Source organism: Poecilia reticulata, linkage group LG8, assembly GCF_000633615.1.
Source record: "Poecilia reticulata strain Guanapo linkage group LG8, Guppy_female_1.0+MT, whole genome shotgun sequence".
Taxonomy (NCBI): domain Eukaryota; kingdom Metazoa; phylum Chordata; class Actinopteri; order Cyprinodontiformes; family Poeciliidae; genus Poecilia; species Poecilia reticulata.
The window spans coordinates 8,589,257-8,612,127 of NC_024338.1; the positions used below are offsets into that span (position 1 = coordinate 8,589,257).

General features: G+C 41.9%; 1 protein-coding gene across 1 annotated transcript; it reads right to left on the reverse strand.

Annotated features, from left to right (window-relative positions):
• Positions 1–5,154: 5,154 nt before the first annotated feature.
• On the reverse strand, positions 5,155–22,848 carry top3a (DNA topoisomerase III alpha). The gene is made up of 19 exons (XM_008415576.2): positions 22,322–22,848; positions 22,084–22,143; positions 21,934–22,007; positions 21,770–21,845; positions 20,744–20,852; positions 20,515–20,658; positions 20,228–20,398; positions 20,047–20,147; positions 16,290–16,364; positions 16,107–16,189; positions 15,715–15,925; positions 15,189–15,374; positions 14,965–15,094; positions 13,749–13,862; positions 13,498–13,663; positions 13,253–13,399; positions 12,497–12,619; positions 7,744–8,447; positions 5,155–6,273 (listed from the first exon to the last, which is right to left on the reverse strand). The coding sequence occupies exons 1-19, from the start codon at positions 22,532–22,534 to the stop codon at positions 6,101–6,103; spliced, it is 3,060 nt and encodes a 1,019-aa protein (XP_008413798.1). The 5' UTR covers positions 22,535–22,848; the 3' UTR covers positions 5,155–6,100.
• Positions 22,849–22,871: the final 23 nt, after the last annotated feature.

The following is a 22,871-nucleotide window of genomic DNA, read 5'->3' on the forward strand; positions in this document are numbered from 1 at the left end:
ACAAAGGGAGCACTAACGAACTAGCCCACTTTGGTTTGTTTTGGAGCGATATGGGGGGATGGTGAACTCTAGATGACCTAAAAAATAATGTTTAATATCTCAGAAACCAAAACTGCACAAACGAAAATTTTAACGGCACAAACCTGCACAAACGGAGCACTAACCATTCAGACTATTTGCTGGATTTTTTGACGTGGGTGGGGTGTCAGCTTCACGCAGGTGGCCAACCTCCCAATGAGCGTGCCCGCGGAGGAGGCGAGAGCGCGCGGGAAATTAGAGCAGAGTGCAGAGGAGGGACAGAGGAAGATGAGCGAGGAGGAGGGTCATACAGACAAGGTTACCGAGGGATTTTAAAAAAAAAAGGATATTTTAAAAACAAAACGTTTCCATTTTACTTTCAAGGCTTAATTGTAGTTTCACTCAAACGTAATAAAAACCTCAACAAAAACGTTTATGCATTCCTTTCCTCCCAGATATGTACACCCAGATCAAAATAAAAATAATTTATTTTCACTGTAGGAAAGTCTGAAATATCTCTAAATAATTTCATATTTTGCTGAGGCAATTTAACCAGACACCTAAAAGTTATAATTAAGTTATTCGTTCATTAAAAAAAAAAAACAGTTTTTATTCATGCTAAATTATTATACCCCAAACAAAAACTTTGAAATAAAAGTAACTCAAGCATTTCTTAATTTATTCTTTACTTTTAGTTTTTATATTAAGCTATGTTTTATGACCGTCTAATTAGAAATCAGTGACTTTGCGGAGTATCAATTTGATGATGATGACGACAAAGAGGGGTCATGAGGGGCAACAGTTCACCCCTATAAATATGCTGACCTGTTTTGGACATGAGGCAAGAAAAAAATCTGTCCTACCACCAGGGATTTGGAGTTTGCCTAAAACTACTGGGATTCTAAACCCATCTAATAAATAAAAAAATATGTGAAAAAAATCCCCAGTGATAAGTACAGAGGAGAATGTGTAATGCTGTGGGCCTGTTTCTCTTCTAGCAGCTCTGGGAACCTTGAAAATAGAAAATGGGATATTGCTGGTTACTTAAACAGGATAACCATAATTTGCTTTACACAGTTTTACCAGAGGTGCAAATAAATCTGCCCAACACTTTATATCCACATGTTAACCTGTCATATGGCAAACGTGAAGGTAAAGAGAAATAATGTCTTTATACGCTGTATAGCATCCATACTGAGGCTTATTTTAGGCTTCGCATTTAGAAGAATCAATTTCACTTTGAGCTCTACATCAGAAATCCAACAGGATTATTTATGCGTATTAATCCTTCAAAATACAGAAGAAGCAGATCATATCCGTCCTGCCGCGGCTTCAAAGGCCGATCAGTGAGCGACGTGAGGCGGCGCAGTGAAAGCGGCGTACTCGCTGAACTCGCCAGCCAAACAGTGAGAGCTCATGTATTTTTATGTAACACAAGTGAAACCGGCAAAGATCAGAATCTGCAATGGAAATGACAGCTCAGCCTCACTACTTCTTCTTCTTCTTCATCTTGTTCTTCTTCTTCTTCAGTGGAAATGCCCGGCTCATGCAAGCGTGTTTGATCCAAATATGGAACAAAAACAGGTGAAGAAACAAAAAAAAAAAAGAGCAAAAGTCTCAAATATATCCCACCCAGAGATATAAAAGCTGGAATTCAGGGTGGCTCCAACAAGGACTGCTTTTCACTAACACTTTTTCAACTTAATACCTGATTTGTAACTCATCCGGTTTCCTCGGTAGGATCGTGTAATGAGGTTGTAAGATAAGAGCCGGAGTGAGGCTCCCTGTTATCTTCCCTTTGGGGGTTTTTGTGGCTGGCTTCACGTAAACCTCCCTGTGACTCGGCACATGTACGCGGTTCGCACTCGCTGCCGATGGTTCACGGTCTCCTCTGCACCTGGAAAACTCGCATCACTTACGGGCACCGGATGTCATGGTAACTGTTGTTATGGAGACTGCAGAAAGACGAGGGTGACGCAGCAGGAAGAGCCGTCAAACAGCTGAGGGATGAAAACGGATTTATTGACCTCTGACCCCATACCCCTAAATTTGAGCCTAGAGCCGGATCTGCGGTGGCTCAGTCAAGACGTTTCTGTCAACAGCTGATGCCTTCAGGTAAAAAAATTTAAATAAAAAATGTCTTCAAACCGGCAGTTTTTGTGCTTCTGGTTGCCTTCATCATGGAAAAAAATAAAAAAATAAAAAAGCTCTTGCACCACAGTTTGCAATCTAAAGACAAGAGGCATAAACAAAGTGAAGCCTGGTGACCTCACCATGACATCATCAGTCATTCTGGAAACAAACCACAGGGATTAAGAGGAACTTTACTCATGTCTTTGCAGGCAAAGTTGGCAATTAGAAACTCTAGAGTTCAAATATATACATGCGCCTTGAGGCAAATGTATTAATTTCCTTTATAAAATGATTATTTTTTAACATCTGGTCAGCAGCGCGGCATGATTTGATATATATGAAACATTGGTAGACGTTGGTTTGGGTTTATTTCAAATGTGATTATACACAGAGATGGAAAAAAAGGAGAAAAGAAAGGGATTAACGGTGCTTTTCCTGAGTAGAGAAAAAAAGCACAGAGATAACACAAGTCTGCCTCTAGACCTGCAGAAAGAGAGGAAAAAACCCCCAAGAAACCACAGTAACAACTTATGCATATATGATGACAACAGTAACATCACTGGGCAGTAAACTCCTGTATGTGGTGGCACAAGATGTATTTAGTGGCAACTGTGACCCAACTGAGAGCGTATCTGACAAACACCTGAATCTGTGCGTTTGTTTTAATTTCCTTTAGCAAGATTCAGAAAATCTAACCATTTTGTTTGGTAAATCCCAGGAAAAACTTGTGGCATAATTTTGGTGGGTTATTTGACCTCCCTGGTTGTCAGAAAGGCAGAACTCATTAAAATTGGTTGCTAAATAGATATACTTCATGTTGTGGCTATTCCAGAAGCTTAATATTAGCTTGCTTTATTAATTTCAAAACCAATTTCGGTTTGGGATCGCAGTCCCATTTGAACGCCAAACTGGCAATTTTCAATAATCTTACCCGAATGACCTCTTTCAGACCAAATAATATCGGGTAGAACGGTCAGGAAGAGTCCAGGAACCACCAGATTCAATGACATGAAAAAGATTTGAGCGTTTTGGAGAACCAGATGAGGCTTTAACACCATCTTGCTGAGGGTCTTTTGTGTTGCACAAGTTCGTTTGAATGAGAAAGGCAAAGTACAACCAGCAAGTTCACTTAAACATGAAAGGGACAATGTTCCCAAACATTCATCAATGCTGGCTTTGGATTCAATACAGCATCTGGAAAGGTCTGGGCCCAAGATTTATTTAAAAAAATATATATGTGAAAGAAAATCTGGAAATTCAAATAAAACCCACCATTAAGATATGAAGAGTGCTCAGATTTCCACCAGAAAAAAACAAACAAAAAAACGCAATTTGCAGGAACATTTATCCGAATACGAGGTTGCATGAGTAGTTTTGATTCTGATTTAAAAAAAAAAAAAAAAGCTCACATTGCTTTTAAAAAAAAAATCTAATAAATGTATTTACTTCATCATGACGGAATATAAGCTCCAACATCTTCAAAATCCCTCAAATAGTAACGATATCCACGCATCTATAAACTTCTACGTATTCAGCGCCTTAAACGATGAAAGCTGGTACGTTGATACCGGGCAAGTAATTCTGCACAATGTCAACAAACAAAAGATAAATGATTCCAGTAATTCCTATCGGGACATGCGGGAATTTCGCTGCACCCCGAGGTGTTTTCCCCCCCCCCCTCATGTCTTCTCCGTAGTCACCCTGCAGGGATGCAGCGCCTTTTGCTTCCCGTAAGTGAAAGCTTATTGCCTGCGATTCAGAGAAACAACACGACCCATCACATGACTCGTGATCTGCCTGGATACTCTTGTAATCGCGGAGTTGTAGGAGCCGGTGCGGCGAGGGGAAAAGGAAAAGGGAAAAACAACACGGACTCCCACCCACGTTATGACTCACGCATGAGTCATCAAACGTACCAGTAAAGGCGATCGCTGCATATTCTCTGGAAAACCAACACAACTACAGAGAGCTGTAAAACATTACAGCCTCCCGCTGCCGGGAATCTTTTTTTTTTTTTTTTTTACTTCCCTTTTTTTTTCTTCTTTTCTTTTGCTTTGTTTTGGATTCCCGCGGTGCTTCCACTTAAAGTGGATCTCCGATGAAGTGAGGAGGGAATCATTTCTGGGAATGTTATCCCAGCCAGACCCTGACACCAAATTTAAAGCTCCACGGAAATCCGCCTAGACTTTTAAGATGCGGCGCAGTTGCAGAAGAGTTTGAAGCCCTACTTTTAATCTTCCCTACTTTTTAAAAATGTATATATAACTTAAATGTGTTTAGTTGTACATTTTATGTGACGGTATTCAACCACTGCAGTTATCGCTGCTTCCAAAACCGTCAGTAAGATTGAAACCCCCACAAAAAAAAAACAAACCGTCTTTATAGAATTAACTTTCAAAGCTTTGCCACTGCTTCTCAGTCGGGTTTATGTCTAGACTTTGACTGGGCCACTCTGACACATAAATGTGTTTTATTCAAAGGCGATTCATTGGAGTTTTTGTTGTATGTTTAGGTTGATTGTCTTTCAGAATGAAGCTAAGCCCAAAATTATTTGGGCTTACTGGAGGATTTACGATTATCATCACTAAACCAAACAATTGATGCCTGACAGGATAAGACACAGGCATCCCTCAAGGATAAGAAATAATATATGTGTATTTTTTACATGCCTAATTAAAAATGGCATGTGAAATATTTTGCATTTTTAAATAAATGAGAGAGAAAAATATATACATAGTTTTGCATGTTAAGTATCTGGTTTCAATGAGACCAATGACTGGACAGTTTTGGCAGGGAAGTCCTAAACATGAACTCGGGTACCTAGTCAGGGTCAAGAAGTTAGCCCAATGCTGACCTAATAAGTGACACAATGAGAGCTGACAGGAGACCTCGGGCTTTTTTCCAAGTTTCACAGACCAAACAGCAAAAACCAAAAGCAAAAGCAAAAGGAAAAGGAAAAGCACCACAGACTCAAAACAGCTTCTCCAAAAAGCAAAGCCCCGCCCGTGTGCAAAGACAGAAACGTTTATTATCGTCAACCAGGTTTAACATGGGAAAAAAACAAACAAAAAAACACAGAGCTGATGGCTCTGCGGTTGTTTTTAATGGCTTTGTGTTTTAATAAACGCTTCACGTGTCAACAAAAATAACACGACAGTAAAATACTTCTCTGCTTTAAATTATTACAAGTAAAAGTCAGCATTTTAAATAAAGTATAGCTAATAATTACACCTTCTGACAGTCGTGACCTGCCTTGCCTTTTATTAAACACACTTTTATTTCCGTGGCTGGATGTGGGGAAAGGACTGATCCGATCCAAGGCCAGCAGAGGAAAACGAACAATTAACTTGTTGAGCATCTTCCGAGTTGCCGTGGTTACAAACACCTACAAGTTTTTAAAAGTAGTCCAGCACCCTTGTGTGCGGCGCTGGGTCTCTCCCTGGATGTTTCCTTCCGGCAGTAAAAGAGCCTCGACTTAACAGTTTGACTTTAGCGAAACTGGCTTAAATTCCTCTTTTTAAAAGAGTTCAACATGCATCTAATTTTGGTTCTGATTATTGCTCTCATAAGGTTAACTTCCACCCCCGTCTGTCTTTCCCTCCAGGGGTAAAAAAAAAAAAAAAAAAAAGAGTTACGTATGACACATGAAACTTTGAGCTGTCCTCCTCAGAGCGGAGATCGGATCAGAGCAGAACCAACAGAGAGCTTTAGTTTCTCTTTCATGCCATTGTTCAGAAGGCGCAACTCTGCTCTCTCAAATCTGTTTACAGCCGTTGGTCCTGCAGCCGAACCAGTTTTCACTTTACGGGAAGCCGTTGCGAAACCAGACTGAGAGGACGACTGACTACCTGCTGCGAAGAGGCACCTGATAAACGCGCTCGTTATCGTCCGCCGCAAAAGCAAAACCAGTTGCGCCTCGGCGACGTCACGGCGCTACGGAGCCGATCGGTCACCGCTGAGGGCAGGTGACGCGGGTGTGTCCCGGCATGTGGCAGATGCCGCAGGTCCGCGGTTTCCTCGCAGCGGGAGGTCTGACGGCGGCGCCGTCTCCCGCCATCTTCTTCCCCTTGATCCCACCGTCTCCGCCGCCGGTAAATCCGTTAAATCCTCCACCGAATCCGCCTGAGACGAGGCAGGAGACATGGAGAAGTTTGATTTTGCAACTTGACAAAAAAATTTTTTAATTGTAATCTATCGAGTAATGCCGTAGAGAGGCTGATTTTAAACTATGCAAAATCAGCCTCTATACTATAATAAATAATAAATCAATAAAATTGATTTATTGCAACAGCAATAAATCAATTAATTGCATGACAAATTAAAATTACATTTGCATGATTGATTGTCTCTGTTTGATTTATTCATTTTGGATATTTAAAATGTCTTCTAGCTAAATGTTCATAAGAAATTAAAGTTTATTGACCTCTGAGAGATCATACTTGCATTATTGTGCCACTACCTTGAGCTGGACGATACGTCACAATATAAGTGCTTCACACCAGTCGATATCGATAATTATGGAGTAGTTTTTTGTTTTAAATATCTGAAATGCTGCCAAATAGGTGGCGTGACGTTTCATGTTTTTCCACATTTTCCTCTCCAACTGTTCTACTTATTTTCTCCACCATTATTGTTTATTTCTGAGTAAAAATAATCACATTTATTTTTACGTCATTGTGCCTAATAATGGCACGATGACGTAAAAATAAATTTGAAAAGCATGAAACTGCTGCTGCGCAAGTTACTGAACAGGTTGTTGCTAGGCAACCAAAGAGCAAGTGACTTAGTTAGCTGGCTGCGAGAGGTTGAGCAGCTAAAGTATTCTCCTCTGCCTACATCCCCCAGAATGCTGCACGGTTCTGGATCGGAGTTCAGTAAAATTCAGTAAAATCTATTCATATTGATCACATGTCGATTAATATTATTGATTTACTGCCCAGCCCTACCGTTGTCAATATATCATTTGAAAATGATCTCAAAACAACGTTGTTATTTTTTGCTATAACTTCTGGGACAATTTATCGCCCAGTAAAACTTGTTGTTGTGACAGGCCTGCGACTGGGCTCTGTTTTGTGTTGATATATAACATAAAGTCCCAGTACATAAACTGTGTTTTGTTGTTGTAACATGACAAAATGTGGAAACATCCATGGTGTAAATAATGGCTTTGTCAGGCACTGTTTATTGTAAGCATGTTTAGTCTCAAGGCTTTTTTAAGAGCCCAGACTGTAGTGTGAGACAAAACGCTTTAGGCTCAACAAATTAGTTGCCGTCTGAAGTGCTACACGTCCATGAACTTTGGGTTACTGTGTGTGTGTGTGTGTCTGTTTGTGTGCGTGTGTGTGTGTATGTATGTGTGTGTGTGTTTGTATCTGATGCAGGACTAATTTCAGTTTCACTTTTAGCAAACTGAAACTTTTAGGGAAAGTTTCTGTATAACCTCTGTTTCATTTTGATAATAGATGCTATTTAGATCAAGATCAGTTTAATCTTTGGACACACTGGGAAATAAAGCTGCAGATTTATAATGCCGATTACTAATGCTGAAAGTAGAACTGTGTGTGTGTGTGTGTTTGTGTGTGTGAGCCCTGCCTGGTGGAGGTACGTTCTCGTCAGCCCACTGGAAGAAACCGCACTGCTGGTCTCTCGGCTTCCCGCAGGTGTGGAACATGCGGCCCTTGTTGGGGCCGTCCTTCTGCACCGTGCGGGTCACGGCGTTGTCGTTGCAGTTGCACATGGTCTGCCCCGTGGAGCCCGAACCGCGCCCTTTGCCGCTTCCAGGCGTGTTCCTGAACCCCAGCGCAGCCCTGGGAGCCTGAGGAGACCTCTGCGCCGACAGCGAGGGCCCTCTGCTCTGTGGCGGCGCCCCCTGCTGACTCGGCTGATCCGCCCACAGGAAGAAGTTGCATGCGCCAGAGTTGCACTTGTAGAACTGGCGGCCTTGGTTGGGGCCGTCTTTGCGCACCGTCAGGAGGAGCGCGTCCTGGCCACAGTTGCAGACAATCACGTCGCCGTTGGCTTCCATGCGGACGCCGCTGCCACCTGGTGGCGGTCTGGGCTGGGGGGTCCAGGCGGGAACAGGAGGCATGGAGGGTCTGGGCGGTGGCGGTCTCGGGGGCCTCGGAGGCGGAGCATCATCTCCATCCCCTGGTCCTCTGCTTCCTCCACCTCCTCCTCCTCTGAGGTACTTGAGGTCCAAAACCTCTCTGAGCGTCTCGTCGCAGCCACCGATGCAGCCGACAAATTCCAGAGGCATCATGGGAGGAACGCTGCCTCTGCGGAACTTAAACTTCAGCCTGAAAAAGTCGGGAAACACAAATTCAGGGAACCGAGCCCACAGAGGCAGAAGAGAGAGGTGCGGTCGTTGGCCCTGAAGTGCAAACCACTTCAACAAATCACTAAACACAACTTAACATAATGTGTTAAATACACAACATATTCAAAAACACGACGGCATTAACAAAACAGATCTGAGTGGGAAACCTGAGACATCTCTGGTTGGACGACACTTTAGTGCGGTTGTTAGCCGAGCTGCGTAGCTTCGTAGTTTGTCTCGACTCAAAATATTGTTGGATCACGGCATCTGCTTTTGTATCACCGGCAATGTTCATATTTTGGAGAAACGGCAGAATAATTTCCAATTCTTAAGCCAAAAGTGGGATCGTCCAATCAGAGATAAGACCTACCACTTCCATTTGTGTTTTTTAATTTGTAGTTGTGCTTAATCAATGTCGTCATGTTTTTGAATATGCTGTGTTTTTAAGTTTGTAGTTTAGTGATTTGAAAGGTCTACAGCCGTTACAGTTAAATAACCAGATTGAACAAAGTAAACTTCGTCCTTGAAACGAAGAGTACAGACTAACTTTTAAACAAATAATAATTAGGAAAGTTGTTTATGAAATGCTACGGTTTCATTTTGCTCAAGGCATAGAATGAAAAAAGAACCACACTGCACACGGTTTTCAAATTATTATTACTTTTTTTTTTACAAACAATAATCAGAAAAGTGCAACTAATAATTTCAGCTGTACTGAGAAGGTCAAAGCTTTTGACGTATTTTTATGACCTTAACTCCACTTTAGACTGGATTTTATCAAAATGTATCAGAGTAGAAAGGGGCTAAACACAAATGCACACCACACTTTTCAGAAAATCTGTTGTAACTAGTTCTGCAATGCACTACTAATGCCTACGATAAATAGCTTAGCTATATAAATATTTTTACATATTTAGGACAAAAGAAAAAGAGTAAACTATCATCAAGAGGAAAAACATGCACTTTATTCTCAAAACCGTCCTTGATGCAATTAAACAGCAGCCTTACAAGAGGCCTTAAATTAATATACCATTGATAATTAATAAATATTATTAGAATCAAGCATACTGATGCAGTTTTAGAGGTGATAAACCACTAACTGGTTTACCAAGGATTAATTCAAAGTCATTCTTTTCAAAAAGTCTCTATTAACGTCAGGCTTTTTTGGGATTCATGTTTATTCTAAAAAAAAAATAAAAAATTAATAAATCTTTTTCTTCCCACAAATTTAATGCAATATTGAATAATTCTAAAAGATTACGTCATGACAAAATCCAGATTAAATGAATTATTCTTTCAGAGTAATTCACATTAGGTGTTAAGAGATGAAAAGGTTTGAATACAGTGACATTTTAAATGGTTTGTTGTTAAGAGTGGCAGCACTATTAATCACGTTTGTATTTTAGTTTCAGTTTTGCTACTGAATATTGTCTTTGCTGCATTCCGCTTTGCAAGTGTTCAATTATTTAAGAGTTTTATTGCAGAATCAAGAGGAACGGTGGCGCAAACAGAAAGGTCATTATGTTTTCTTCCAAGTTTAACCGGATCTAATTCATAAAAAATAAAAAAACACACACACACACACACACAGAACTATTAAAACTGATCCTCCTGAATGTTACTACACAAGCATGATTTATGCTTAATGATGTTTTTGTTTTTTGGGTCACAGCGATGGAGAGCCACCACAGTGGAGGTGGAGGTGGTTGGGGGGGCTTGAACTGCAGCAGACACGTTCACAAACGACGCTAAAACGGACCCGGCCTGCCGTATCCTCGGCCGGTACCGGCTGCAGCCAGTCAGAGACGCGCGGCAGGATGAGCGGAGCCGTGTTCTGACCCGGACCCAGCTGGGGACGGACAGAAGCTGTCCAAAAAGTGATTGGGAAAAACAACACCGCTCTGAGAACAAACGGCGAAGCTCAACTTTAAGCTCCGTGAAGCCCGGTTGCTATGGTAACCGGAGCTGGTGTGGAGCACTTTGGCTGACTCGGAGAAAGCGTGCCCTATATTTGGACCGAGCCGAGGCCGGTGCTCAGGGGGTTAACGCCTACTGGCGCAAACAAGAGTTTAGACGAGGTTCTTGCAGCGGAGAGGCCGCCGACCGCTCCAGAGTTTCACCGAGTCGTCGCCGCTGTCGCCGTCGTTGTTGTCATGGTTCGGAGGAAACTCAAGGTAGCAGAAGTCACTACTGAGAGATTTTGTTTCCACAGAACATTAGTGTAGTTCCTGCGGGGTTGAATCGTGCTGAGAGGAAAATGATGAGTCGTGTTTCCTCCGAAACATCCAAGCAGTGAAATGTAGTGTAAATCGTTTTTTTTTTAAAGCTCTCGTTAAGCAACTTAAAGAGAAGCAAACAAACGCCGAACAAATACTGTAAAAAAAAAAAAAAAGTGCTGCAGAAATTATCGCTTTCTGCTTTTTGTCACGATTAAAAGTGATAAATTTGCGAATTAAAAGAATAAAAATAAAACTTCACCCTCCTGGTAAGTCATGTATTAACTGTAGCTGCGTTTTCATCACAGTTGTGTGCAAAGCTTTGTCGCTATTCAATGTAGAAAAAACACACAATTTTGGCGTTTCCGTTAAATCGGAAAGGTAAGTGAAATCACACGTGAATAGGTTTGCTCACGCGACAAGTCCTTAAAAAACTTTCCGCTCCATCACCCTCCTGTCACTTCCTGAAGTCTTGTTTGTCAATGTCGCCAGTAGTAACATCCGGTTGTTGGTCACATGAATCGAGTGGCGCGAAATGACGCTCAGACTGCAGATTTGCGAAATTCGCTAATCTCAATACGGCCGACAAACCTCATCATTCAAATCATTTAGTCGTAAAACGTGAGTTTTTTTTTAATTGGCATTTTTTCAATAAAGCAAAATTATTTCAGTAATTCCAATTATGCTCAATTGTACGGTATATAAACACAGTTACAGTCTAATCCATTCTTTACCTTAAATTTTACTACATTCTCCTGATCCTAATTATGAATATACAGAAGCTGTCTGACAACATGAAGTAGGATGATTCATAATACCCTGATCTCACTACAGGGTTTCCCCCACTGTATTATAAGCCTGGCGGGCCACCAGGCTTTACTTGTGCCCCCACCAGGCTAAGCACTGCTTATTTATTCAAGTCTTTTTAAAATGTTTGTATTTTTTAAGACTTTATAGTTGGTGTTCATGCGTTAATCTTCCAATCTTTCAATAACACAAAATTATCAAGTGATATTTTCAAATTTCCTGTCAACTTTGAACATTTTTAACTCAAAAACACGACAGGCTGCTGGATGAATGTCTGATATGCGCCCAACCACTGGGCTGAACAAGTTTTCTGGGAAACCTTGCACTGCGTTTATAATAGATGAGGAAGAAATTAACTGAAATCTGTCTAGAAAGGGGTGACAGGAAGTCACCTGTTCATTTATATGAACAGCCAGCTGACCAGAATTACTCATCGATGAGGTCACAAACAAACCAACATCAAGCGATAACTTTCTGAGCTGCTTCTGTTGTCTAATCAATTAAATGTTGTTTGTTTTGAGTAATAAAAAAAAATCAGGATTTCCCTGGGTGATAGTTTTAATGTGTCAGAACAGATTCCCCTTGATTTAGCAGCACCTCATGCCGTTATGACCTTTTTAACCACAGCAGCCCAACAGGAAGCACAGGGATGTCCCCAGGTTGACACAAATATGCCGTCATACTTCCCCTGACGTATTTGTGTGTTGGAAAAACAACATTCGAAGAAAACCCCCGCAATGTTTTGGACTTTCACTTAATCAGGTGACAGATCCAATCATCAAAAAACACCTTTCTGAAACTTGAGAGTGATGAGAAAGTTTTATTTCTGTGTTTATGCTGTTAGATTCAGTGTTTAAAGCTACTAATTGAGGCTCGTTGTGGGCAAACGCTTTGTTACGAGGTAAAACCAAGGGGTGCAAATCAGTGTTGCCCCCCCCCTTTTTCCAGTGTAACTGTTTATCACTGGAGCTAAAGCATCGCAGTGAGGCGCGGTGTCGGTACTCACAGGTGAATTGGGCTCGGTTGGCAAGTGGGACAAACAGCGTCGTCCCTGCTGACCTCCAGCACGGCGTCCGGGAACCAGACGGCCGTCTTGCAGGCCGGGAAGCCCACACAGGTCAGGAACTTACTGCACGCACACACACACACACACACACACACACACACACACACACACACACACACACACACACACACACACACACACACACAGGAAACAGGCCCATTATTATCAGCTGTGTCTAATCTAATGCTTTTCAGATATTGAATCCAGCAGTGGGATCACCATATTGGGCTTGAGCTTTTTCACATTTTCCCTTGTTACTTCGTTGTGTTTTAAGGACAATTTATGTTATAAATTACAGCAGGACCGAGCTGGATCTGTTTGGCAGAAAAGAAGCTGCAAAAATGTTGTTTTCTAGATTCATAAAGCTGTTAGAGACATGCCCAAAAAGCTGTACCTGCCGCCAAAAGGTGCTTCAAACACAAATCCTCCAACATTATTCTGACTAATATTTGTAAAAATGTAGAAAACCAGACATCGTTTTCCTTCTGTTTCACAAACATGTGCTACTTTGTGTTGATCAATCACATCAAATCCCCAAAAACACACTGAAGTTTGTGACTGCGATGTGGAAAAAATGCTAAAAAAAAAAAGAAACGTCTCTGGACTAAGATTGAAATTCAAACATGTAAGTTTATGTGGAACTGTGGACGTAGGTTTGTTACTAGGTTATTTAGAGTTAGTCAGTCTCTCTCTCACCTGTTTCCCTCCCTCTTCTTCTTCAGCACCATGTCCCGCCCACAGTTAGGACACTTCCTGACTGGCAGTGGGACCTCCATGTCCAGCTGCTCCGCCTCAGGCAGCTCCAGAGCTGCGCCCAGGTACGGCGACAGAGCCTCGTCTAACCTGAAGCGATGAGAAAAAAGCAGCGACATGTTGCTAGGACACAGAGAACACAGGGCGCCGATCTGCTCCGYCGTCGTATAATTTAAAGTGCGACTAACTTCTTTGCCTTCCTCACGGACTCTATGAAGACAGCTTTGTATTTCTGGATGTGGTGCTGCAGAACGCTCTGCTTGTCCTTCCTTCCCTCCGACACCAGCTTCAGGTCGGCCTCCAGCTCGGCGCGCAGGTTGGGTTTCGACATCTCGTAGCCCATGGAGTTGTAACCTGGACGCACAATCGGCACGAGCGATGGCATGTTAACAACCGCGGCGTCGTTAACATTGTGGCGCAGACACGCGTGTGAAGTTACCCTCCACTAGCCCCATGCCGAGCTCCCCGGGGAGAAACCTCTGGTCCGCAGTCAGACCGACGTACATGCGACTCTTAATGGTCTCGATGTGTTCTGCGTGGGTTGCATCCGTACCTGGAATACACACACACACACACTACTTTTGAAACAAACATGATATTTGCCTTGTTTTTTTTTTATATTCATAGAAAGTAACCCTGGCACAGCACTCTGTGTTAAGGAGGTTAGTTTCCTGCCTCTACTGTTTTTATTTTCAGTAAAAAACTACAACCAGTACCAGTGCTTCTGTGTTTAGCTATCACTTTTATATTACCATATGATAAACATTTTAAAACACTTTTATATTACCATAAGATAAACATTTTAAAACACTTTTATATTACCATAAGATGAACATTTTAAAACACTTTTATATTACCATAAGATAAAAGTCCTAAAAAATTGTTTTGCTGCTTTTAACTCCCTATAATTTTCTTCCCCAAGTCAAAATGACACACTTTGCCAGATTTATATTCCCATCGTTCTCAGTAAGGATTAACTCTGGGATTAAACGCCGACTGATGTTACATTTAAAGACAACACAAATTTTAAGAGGACAACTAAAACTATATTTTAGCAAACTGCAAACAATGTATAAGTTTATGGTAGATATTTCTACAGTGAATTAAAACCAAACACGGACGGGCAGGCCAACTGTTTGAATAAAAGAAAACAAAGTTTGGTAATATAAACATTTTTCCTCAACTTTAATTTATTTATTTTTTTCTGTACTTTGTCAGACTTCAAAACTACTTCAAATTTAATTCCACACTTTCACAACTTTGTGGAAGCCCCGTCTCTTTTTCCCCATAGAAAGTACCTGTGGCTCAAGTAGTTTCAGGCGCTGCTTAATGGTAATTCATCAGGGTTGTTTCCTGTAGGAAGCATTTCTTCACAAACTGCTTTTGTGTTTAACTGTCTGTTTACGAGACCAAGTTGCTAACGGAGCTACTGCTGCCATGCAGCGTGACATTTTGTTTTTTCCTTTCTGTGGAAAGTCTCGCTGGCCCAATTCCTCTGTGTTTCTTGTCTTCTTCATAAGAGAAGGCAGCGACAGCGCTCTATAGATCAGCGCTATTGATCTATAGAAAGTACTCCTGCTTCTGCTCTTCAAAGTTTAGCGAGGTCTCATGGACGCTGATGATGTATATATTTTTTTCGTGTTAGACAGATTTACCGATGCCGTGCTTCTCCATCAGGGATATGAGGTCGGCTTCGGTCAGCAGCTGAGGTGGACTCGTCTGTCCGTCCACCATCTCGATAGCGGAGGGCTGGAACTGGGAGCCCTGCTCATAAACTGGTATCAGCTGAAAAAAACCAAAAACAACACAATTTCCTTAATTAGTCACTTAGAGTAGAAGCTGTCGGTATTTTCAACACAAAAACAAAAAGTAAACCCACCTTTGTGCTCCACCTCTCGTACGGGTAGACGTCCAGGTAATTCCTTGCAATAATCATGAGTCCGGATGTGGAGAACTTCTCTTGAGCAATTTCTATTTCCACCACCGTCTCCTGCCCCAAAGCGTCCTGGGAAACGCAGGCCAGGAAGTGCCGCACGATGAACTCATACACACGTGCTTCGTTGCCCTGGGAAACGAGACACACAGTGGAGATTTTCACGCATGTCCGACGTGTTTCCATCGGTTTCTACAACCATCCGGCAAAACTTCTACCAAGTCGGGTTTCAACATCCGTATGTTCCACAAAATCCTGAAACAATTATGCTTAATCTGGCTTCAAATTCAGAGGAGAATTAAAGGGCTGTTTCATTAGTTTTTTCCAAATTTGTTTAGCATCAGACCTAATTCAGATCGTACGTCTAGTGTGAGAATCTTATGTAACCCAAAACTTTCACTTGATTCCCCAAACAACTAACAAAAAAAAAAAGAGTAAAGGATGAAAACAAAAACAACGCGAACCAACCCACCTGCAGCGCGTTGGTGTACTTGGTGGGGTGTATGGGAGGGTGGGCCTGATCGGAGTTTTTGCCCTGCCGTGGGTTGGGGCCCCCAGGCTGGTCCAGAACCCGCTGGGCAAACGTCCCCCACTCCGGACTCTGCGCCTGCTGCTCCACCAGCGGCGCCAAGGGAAGGTTTGCAGGAAATATGTTGGTTTCTGTGCGAGGATAGCTGATTAACCTGAACAGGAAACAAACAAAAAAAAAAAAAATTAAATAAAAATGCAGCGTCATGTCGTATTCACACAGAGAAATGACGCTCTGCAAAACACACCAGATGGTCCCTGCGTGTCTATGAACTGGAAATACTTTGTCAGGCAGGTAAAGATGGAGGACTAAGGTGAACTTAATGCTATACCCACCCTTGAGTATAAAGCTTTTCAGCAATCTTCATCGTCTCTTTGGCATTTATCCTGAGCTTCCTAGACGCCAGTTTCTCCAGTTCCTGCACGTCAGATCAACACAGAAGACTTTGCAAACAAGAAAACGGTTTTTCATGCCACGGCTTACATCATACGTGTTGCTGTTTGCTTTTATCATCTTACCACTGTGTCCAAAGGCAGTGGTCTCCATTTGCTCTTGGGTTTGCTTGTTACTGAGGTGACTGTTGCTATGGGATCCTGGAAATAAATGATAATATATTCTCTTTTCACATGTTACTTTTGAACCGCATTTATTCGCACGAGTCAACAAACATTTTCCAAACGGACCGCAGTGTGTCGTGTCAGCTGAGATACACCTCTGGATGAGTTTTATCTGCACGGCGCGTTTCAGCAACAGGGCTTTTCAGAGTGATTTATATGATGAAAACAAAGGACAAGAACACTATGCTGCAGTGGTGAAATAAAGGAAAGCGATGAAAAGTTGGAATACAGACTACAATTAACAAGGTTCCAGTCATTGTTAATCGAAGGCAGCTCGGAAGAAGTGGGGGTTTTTAGCCTCAATTTGAAGGCTAAAAACTGCAGCTTTGCAGTTTTCTGGAAGTTTGTTCCAGATTTGTGGAGCATAGAAGCTGAAAGCTGCTTCGCCATGTTTGGTTCTGGTTCTGGGGATGAAGAGCAGACCAGAACCAGAAGACCTCAATAGTCTGGAAGGTTGATGCAACTAAACAATTCAGTGATTTATAAACCAGCAGAAGAATTTAAAGTCTATTCTGTGAGCTACAGGGAGCCGGTTCAGGGACTGTAGAACTGGTGTGATGGTTCTCTATCTTCCTGGTTTTCTGCTTTTTAGTCAGACCTGTGAAGACGCTGTTGCAGTAATCAATGCGACTAAAGATAAATTCCTGGATGAGTTTCTCTAGATTGTGCTGAAACATCAGTCCTCTAATCCTGGAGATGTTCTTCAGGTGATAGAAGGCCAACTTTGTGACTGTCTTAATGTGGGTCTGAAGGTTCAGGTCAGAGGTCATCACTACTCCCAGGTTTCGGGCTGATCGCTGGTTTCAGTTGTAGTAACTGAAGCTGTGCATTGACCCTAGATTGTTCCTCTTTAGGTCTAAAGACAACTTGAGTTTTGTTTCTAATCAGCTGAAGAAAGTTTTGGCACATCCACACATTGATCTGTTCTAAGCATCTATTCAGTGATTGGATGGGTTCAGAGTCACCTGGTGACATCATGATGTAGAGCTGTGTATCATCTGTGTAGCTATGGTAACAAAACTTATATTATAACCTGAACCAGTGGGAACATATAGATATTAAATAACAGGGGGTTCCAGGATTGAAACTCACCCCACGTGAGACTAACGTGAGCCTCGATGAAAAATTACCTAGTCGAACCAGTCAAGTACTGTACCAACCCAGCTGTGTAGTCCTTTCAGTAATATGTCATGGTCAACAGTATTAAGTGCTGCGCTGAGGTCCAACAGAACCAGAACTGTGGTTCTCTCACAGTCTGCTTACGTGGATGTCACTGAACATGTTGACAAAGGCAGGCTCAGTGCTTTGGTGAGAATTGAAACCGCACAGAAAGGCATCAAAGCGGTTAGCCATTGTTAAGGTACATCAGAGAGCAAACACACACACACACACACACACACACACACACACACACACACACACACACACACACACACACACACACACACACACACACACACACACACNACACACACACACACACACACACACACACACACACACACACACACACACACACACACACACACACACACACACACACACACACTCACTCACTGCAGGCATGATTTTAATGAGCAGGCTCTGGTATCACCAGCAAGTTTCTGTAATAACAAAAGCAATCATTTGCAGAAAACTACATATCGTAGTAATTAAAAAAACAAAAACTTGTTTTGAAAAGAGAATGTCTAAACAGTGAATGAAGGTTGGAGACCAACAGGCTGAATCATCCAGCGTTAGCGGCTCAAAAGAGTTTGATGGGGTTAACATTGAACAATCGTGAAGTGGAAAGGAAACGATAGTTTTCAATATTCTAATGTGAAAAGTGTGGCGTACGTCTGTATTCAGCCCCCTGTACTCTCATGCTCGGTACGTTCCTGAATTTCTAAAATTCAAGAACTGCGTCGGCGTGTTGCAGTTTCTCTGCTACGTCACTTCTGATTGGTTCTTTTCTTAGCTTTATTCATAATTTTCTGGTTGCGGCATCGTACGTTTGCACAGCTCTGGTTCTGAAAGGAGTTTCACTGTCACTTTTTTTTTTTTTTTTACTTTCGGACAGTTGTTGTGATGTGTAACCGTGGCAATGAGGTGTTTGCTTTTACAGCTGGGAGCATCTGAAAACATCAAATAAACATATCCTCGTCTTTCCAGGACATTTTACTGTGGAATATCTTCTCTGCTGCCCAGATATTGAACTGCTAACATGGCATGACGGTCATATAACAACGTTCTTCAGTCAGAAGCCTCTTCAGATTTGTTGAAACACTGACTGCTACTGGAGATCCTTCCTTCCCACAGCGTCACCAAGCACAACAATTCTTTGAAAATGGTTGGATGAGTTACGGCAACGTTTAATTTCCCTTTGGGATCAATAAAGTATTGTGAATTGAATGCAGAGCCCTGCAAGGGGAAGTATTTCTCTATATGTCGGGAAAAATAAGAACTGTTGGACAACAGTGTTTGGTACCGGCCTTAACAAAAAAAACAAAAACAAAAAAACAGAAAAAAAACACAGTTCTTAAATGTAAACGTCATTTTGTATTAAAAAAATTAAACTCCAGATTCTTGGCTGATTTACTGCAGCATGCATTATAATCTGCAGTCATTCGGAGCCTTATTGCAGTGAAATATAGCAGCGGCCCAACCTTGAACAAACAGAGGTAAAGGAATAATAGCCAGCCTGTGATGGAGTGAGCTCTGACCCGCTTCTGTCTTCCGACACTCGGAGCTCGCTCTGTGGGAAAAAAAAAGAAAAAAAAAAAAAAAGAGCGAAAAGCTAGCTGAGTGATAATTACAGGGCTCGTCAGCCTCGCCGGGAATGAATAAGTGTTTCTCTTGATGACGCTCCCACGTTCAGACGACACCTCTTCTGTTCTGTCGTCAGCGGGTGAAACCACTCGGGATTTAGAGCTCAAACGCGCCAAAGCTGGATCAACAAACAGAAGATTAGAACGACGATCCAACATTACACAGTCTGAGTACGGAAATCGGGGAAAAAAAAGCATAAAACCCCCCCCAAAAAAACCAGGAGACTGTGAATCTACAAGGTGGACTGGAGTGATACCGAATGCAGCTTTGCTACCAGCTTTAATTACAGTGTGATAACATATGATTATTGACATCCATTATGCTGTAACTTATTCGCATTCGCTCGTTCTGTTTAAGATGCGTTGCCGTGTTTTTGGATTGTTGTTCTGGTGAAGCTGCTGGGCAAACTAGCAAACACCTAAATATGCTTAGGCATGAGGAAGTGCAATATGGACAATATAAAAAAAAATATATATATATATATATATTTTTATATTTTCCAAATTTCACGTCTTTCCTTCAATATTTGAGAGCAAATACGGAAGAAAAAAAAAACCCAGCCTCCAAATGTGCAAAACCGCAGGAGAAATAACCCAAATATTGACCCTCTACAGCTGAATACACGTGCATGCCACACTTTTCAGACTTTTACTTGTAAAAGTTGTTGAAACGATGCATAATCTTCCCTTCGATTTCACAATTGAGTGCTCCTTTGTGCTGGTCTATGAGCTAAAAACTAAAATATTAAATGAAGTTAGAGAGTTAATGAGACTCAATGTGCAAAAGTTACAGGGTTATCAATGGTATAATCAATACCCTGATTATACTCTTAAAAAAAAAAGACTTGTACCTCCATGCAGATCTGGTAGAGCACTAGACAGGCTGTGTGATGGAAGAGACGGTTTCTCTTCCAGCTGAACTCAACACCGTCCTCTTCCACCTGGTGGAGCACTGAGGCAAGACAGACAGGCTTTATGGGCTTAATCCAAGCGCAATCAATCAACTTTTATTCCCAGTATGTGAATTCTTACCTTTGATCTTGTAGAAAGTCTCCGGTATAAAAGCCTGAATGGCTTTGAAGCGCTCCACCACGAACCCCAGGGTGGGAAACTGACAGCTGCCGTATGAGATCAGCTGATTGGCCAGGGACTCGGGGAAGATCTTCTGCAGGCGAAGCGTCTGAAACCGGGTAAAGGACGCGCCTGATGACGATCAGAAGACGGACGAGTGAAAAGTCATCAGACAACTTATTACGAACAACCAGTTCCAGTGGTTCTCATATGTCCATGCTTAACGGGAGCGGCCGCCGCCGCCTCACCTATCCGCAGATCCAGCTCCTGCCGGACATCGACGGCGTCGCTGACGTTGCGATCAGGCTCCGTCAGCGTCTCACACGCTCTTCGAATCGAGTTGGGAGTGATCTCCGAAAACTTCGCTCGAAAGATTTGCAAATTGGGTCTCACTAAAGAAAAGAAATATACATATATATTTAGATATTAGCATGCAGAGGAATAATGTGCAAAAGTAGTTTGTGGGTAAATACGAACCTGCTTTGCAAACGTCAATGATTTCGAAGCCAATGTTTTCTCCCTCCCGGTCACAGTCAGTCCAGATGACCAGAGCCTGGCACTGCCTCCCTTCCTTCTCCAGAGTCCGCTACCGAGAATCAAACACGAACATTTGACCTTTTTTAATTATACAATCAAGTTATTTTATGTCAATTCACAGCTTAAAAAAACTTTAATAACCAAATGAAAATATTCCAGGTGACTTTCTGAAACGTAGAACTGAAATACAAATAGTCGGGTATTTTAAGCTAGTTTTAATTCCACTCTTCATATTAGTGGTTAATAAAGTTTTATTTGATAAACTGTAGGATAAAGAGTCAGTCGCTCTGAGTAGAAATCTAATTTCTCCAAGTTATATTATGGTCACATTTTACTTATTAAAGTCCAGCTTTTGATCAGCGCCCTCTAGAGGTGACTGCAACAGAATCGTGTGCCAAGACTTTTAAAAACAAATGATGGTTACAACATTTATTTTGCAGCAGTTTCTGCTGTATGTACAGATGTTGTGTAAAGTTCAGGATTTTTTCCTCCAGTGTTTGGAGTTGTTGCTGCGCACTTTGGCTCAGCTGGCTGAAACAAGACTCCTTTTCAAAATAAAATCTCAATTTTTTTTTACCAAATTTGATTTTCAATATCAATACATTTTTTCCTCACTTTAAAAAAAAACAAAAGCTGTAAATGACAGAAAATATCTTAAAATGGTTTTTACTCAGTAATTCCTTCTGTGGGGTTGACCTGAATTTGTAGTCGAAATAAACAGAATCTGCAAAACATGTTTGCTAACATCACTTTGGATACCCAAGAAATGCATCAGTGAAAACAAATAACAAATTTCCAGAAATTGAAATTGTCAAAAACAGAATATATGATTAATCGATCAAATCAATGTAATGCCCACCCCTAATCCCGTGTCTTTTCTTTCCTTACAAGACAGACATTGGCTATTTAAAGACATTAAAATGACATGTTTTAGTGTTTTGTTTTTTCTCTCAGTTCCAGCCGTACCTTGATTTGAACCATGTTGTCCGGACAACACTTCTCTACCTCTGTGTCAAACAGCAACACGGGACTGCAGCTGTGCCTTGGAAGAGAAACGACAGAACTTCAAGTGTTAAAACCCTCCGTCGAGGTCGCCGTAGGCAACTAAAGGCATATTCATTTCAACTTACCATTTCTGGAAAGGCGCTTTGAACTCCAGACCCAGCAAATGGCCTGACACTGAAGTCATTGTCACTGTCACATTCTGAGATGAGGACAACAATCAGAGAAATCAGAGAGAATCACAATCAGATATTCAAATGCATGGGTGGGTTGCTTACCTGGCCAAAAAGATTATATTCATACTCATATATTTTATTGAACTTCGAAAATCCTTCTCTCTGCAACAGAGAAACCCATAATGAGCTGTGCTGACAAAGAATAACAAGTCAATAGTGTTGTCGTTACAAAACATTGGAAATAATGGGAGCTTTCTTTTACTTTCTCTGAGGTTATAACAGATTACAGTGATACTTAAAAGCTTCAGTAACAGTGAAGGTCTGATCGGCGGTGACTCACCCTCCTGGCTCTGCCGCCAGACATGATCTCAGAGATGCCTTTGGCTGCGTCGTTCTTCTCGGCCACGCAGAGGACCCGCTTGATCTGAGCTCGGCTGCGAATCATGTCTGCGTCCGAGCACCAGCGGCTCCGTGTCTCCCAGAAAAAGCCCGTCCTCGCCCGCAGTAGTCCCGATCGAAGCGTGGATCTGACGAGGAGGTGCGCTATGAGCATGCCTGGCCCGCTGTCACATGAAGCAGCAGCGGCTGCCCTTGGACCCAGCCTCCCCGGTTCTGCTGCTCCTCCGCTCGGTTAGCATCTTAGCTAGCAGGGACGGCTAAAAGCATCGTGGCAGCTCTCAGAAAGTTTCCCAGACGACTAAAAACTTTTCTCCAGCTAAATAAATTAACTTTTTATTTACGGGAAATCGATAAAGAAAAGAAAATGAATAGAACGTTGTATACACTTGTTGATATAATGAACCGATTCGAGCCCAGCCAAAGTGACACAGTTAGCTTTGTTTACAAAATCCGCGCCTGACAGTCAAAATTGCCGTAAAGGATACCGTAAA

Coding starts and splice junctions, on each gene's coding strand:
- top3a (XM_008415576.2), bottom strand. CDS start 22,534: ATGCTCATAGCGCACCTCCTCGTCAGATCCACGCTTCGATCGGGACTA. Junction 16,190..16,289: donor CACTGCCTTTGGACACAGTG/GTAAGATGATAA, acceptor TCTGACGTGCAG/GAACTGGAGAAACTGGCGTC. Junction 6,274..7,743: donor CGAGAACGTACCTCCACCAG/GCAGGGCTCACA, acceptor GCCTCGTCTCAG/GCGGATTCGGTGGAGGATTT.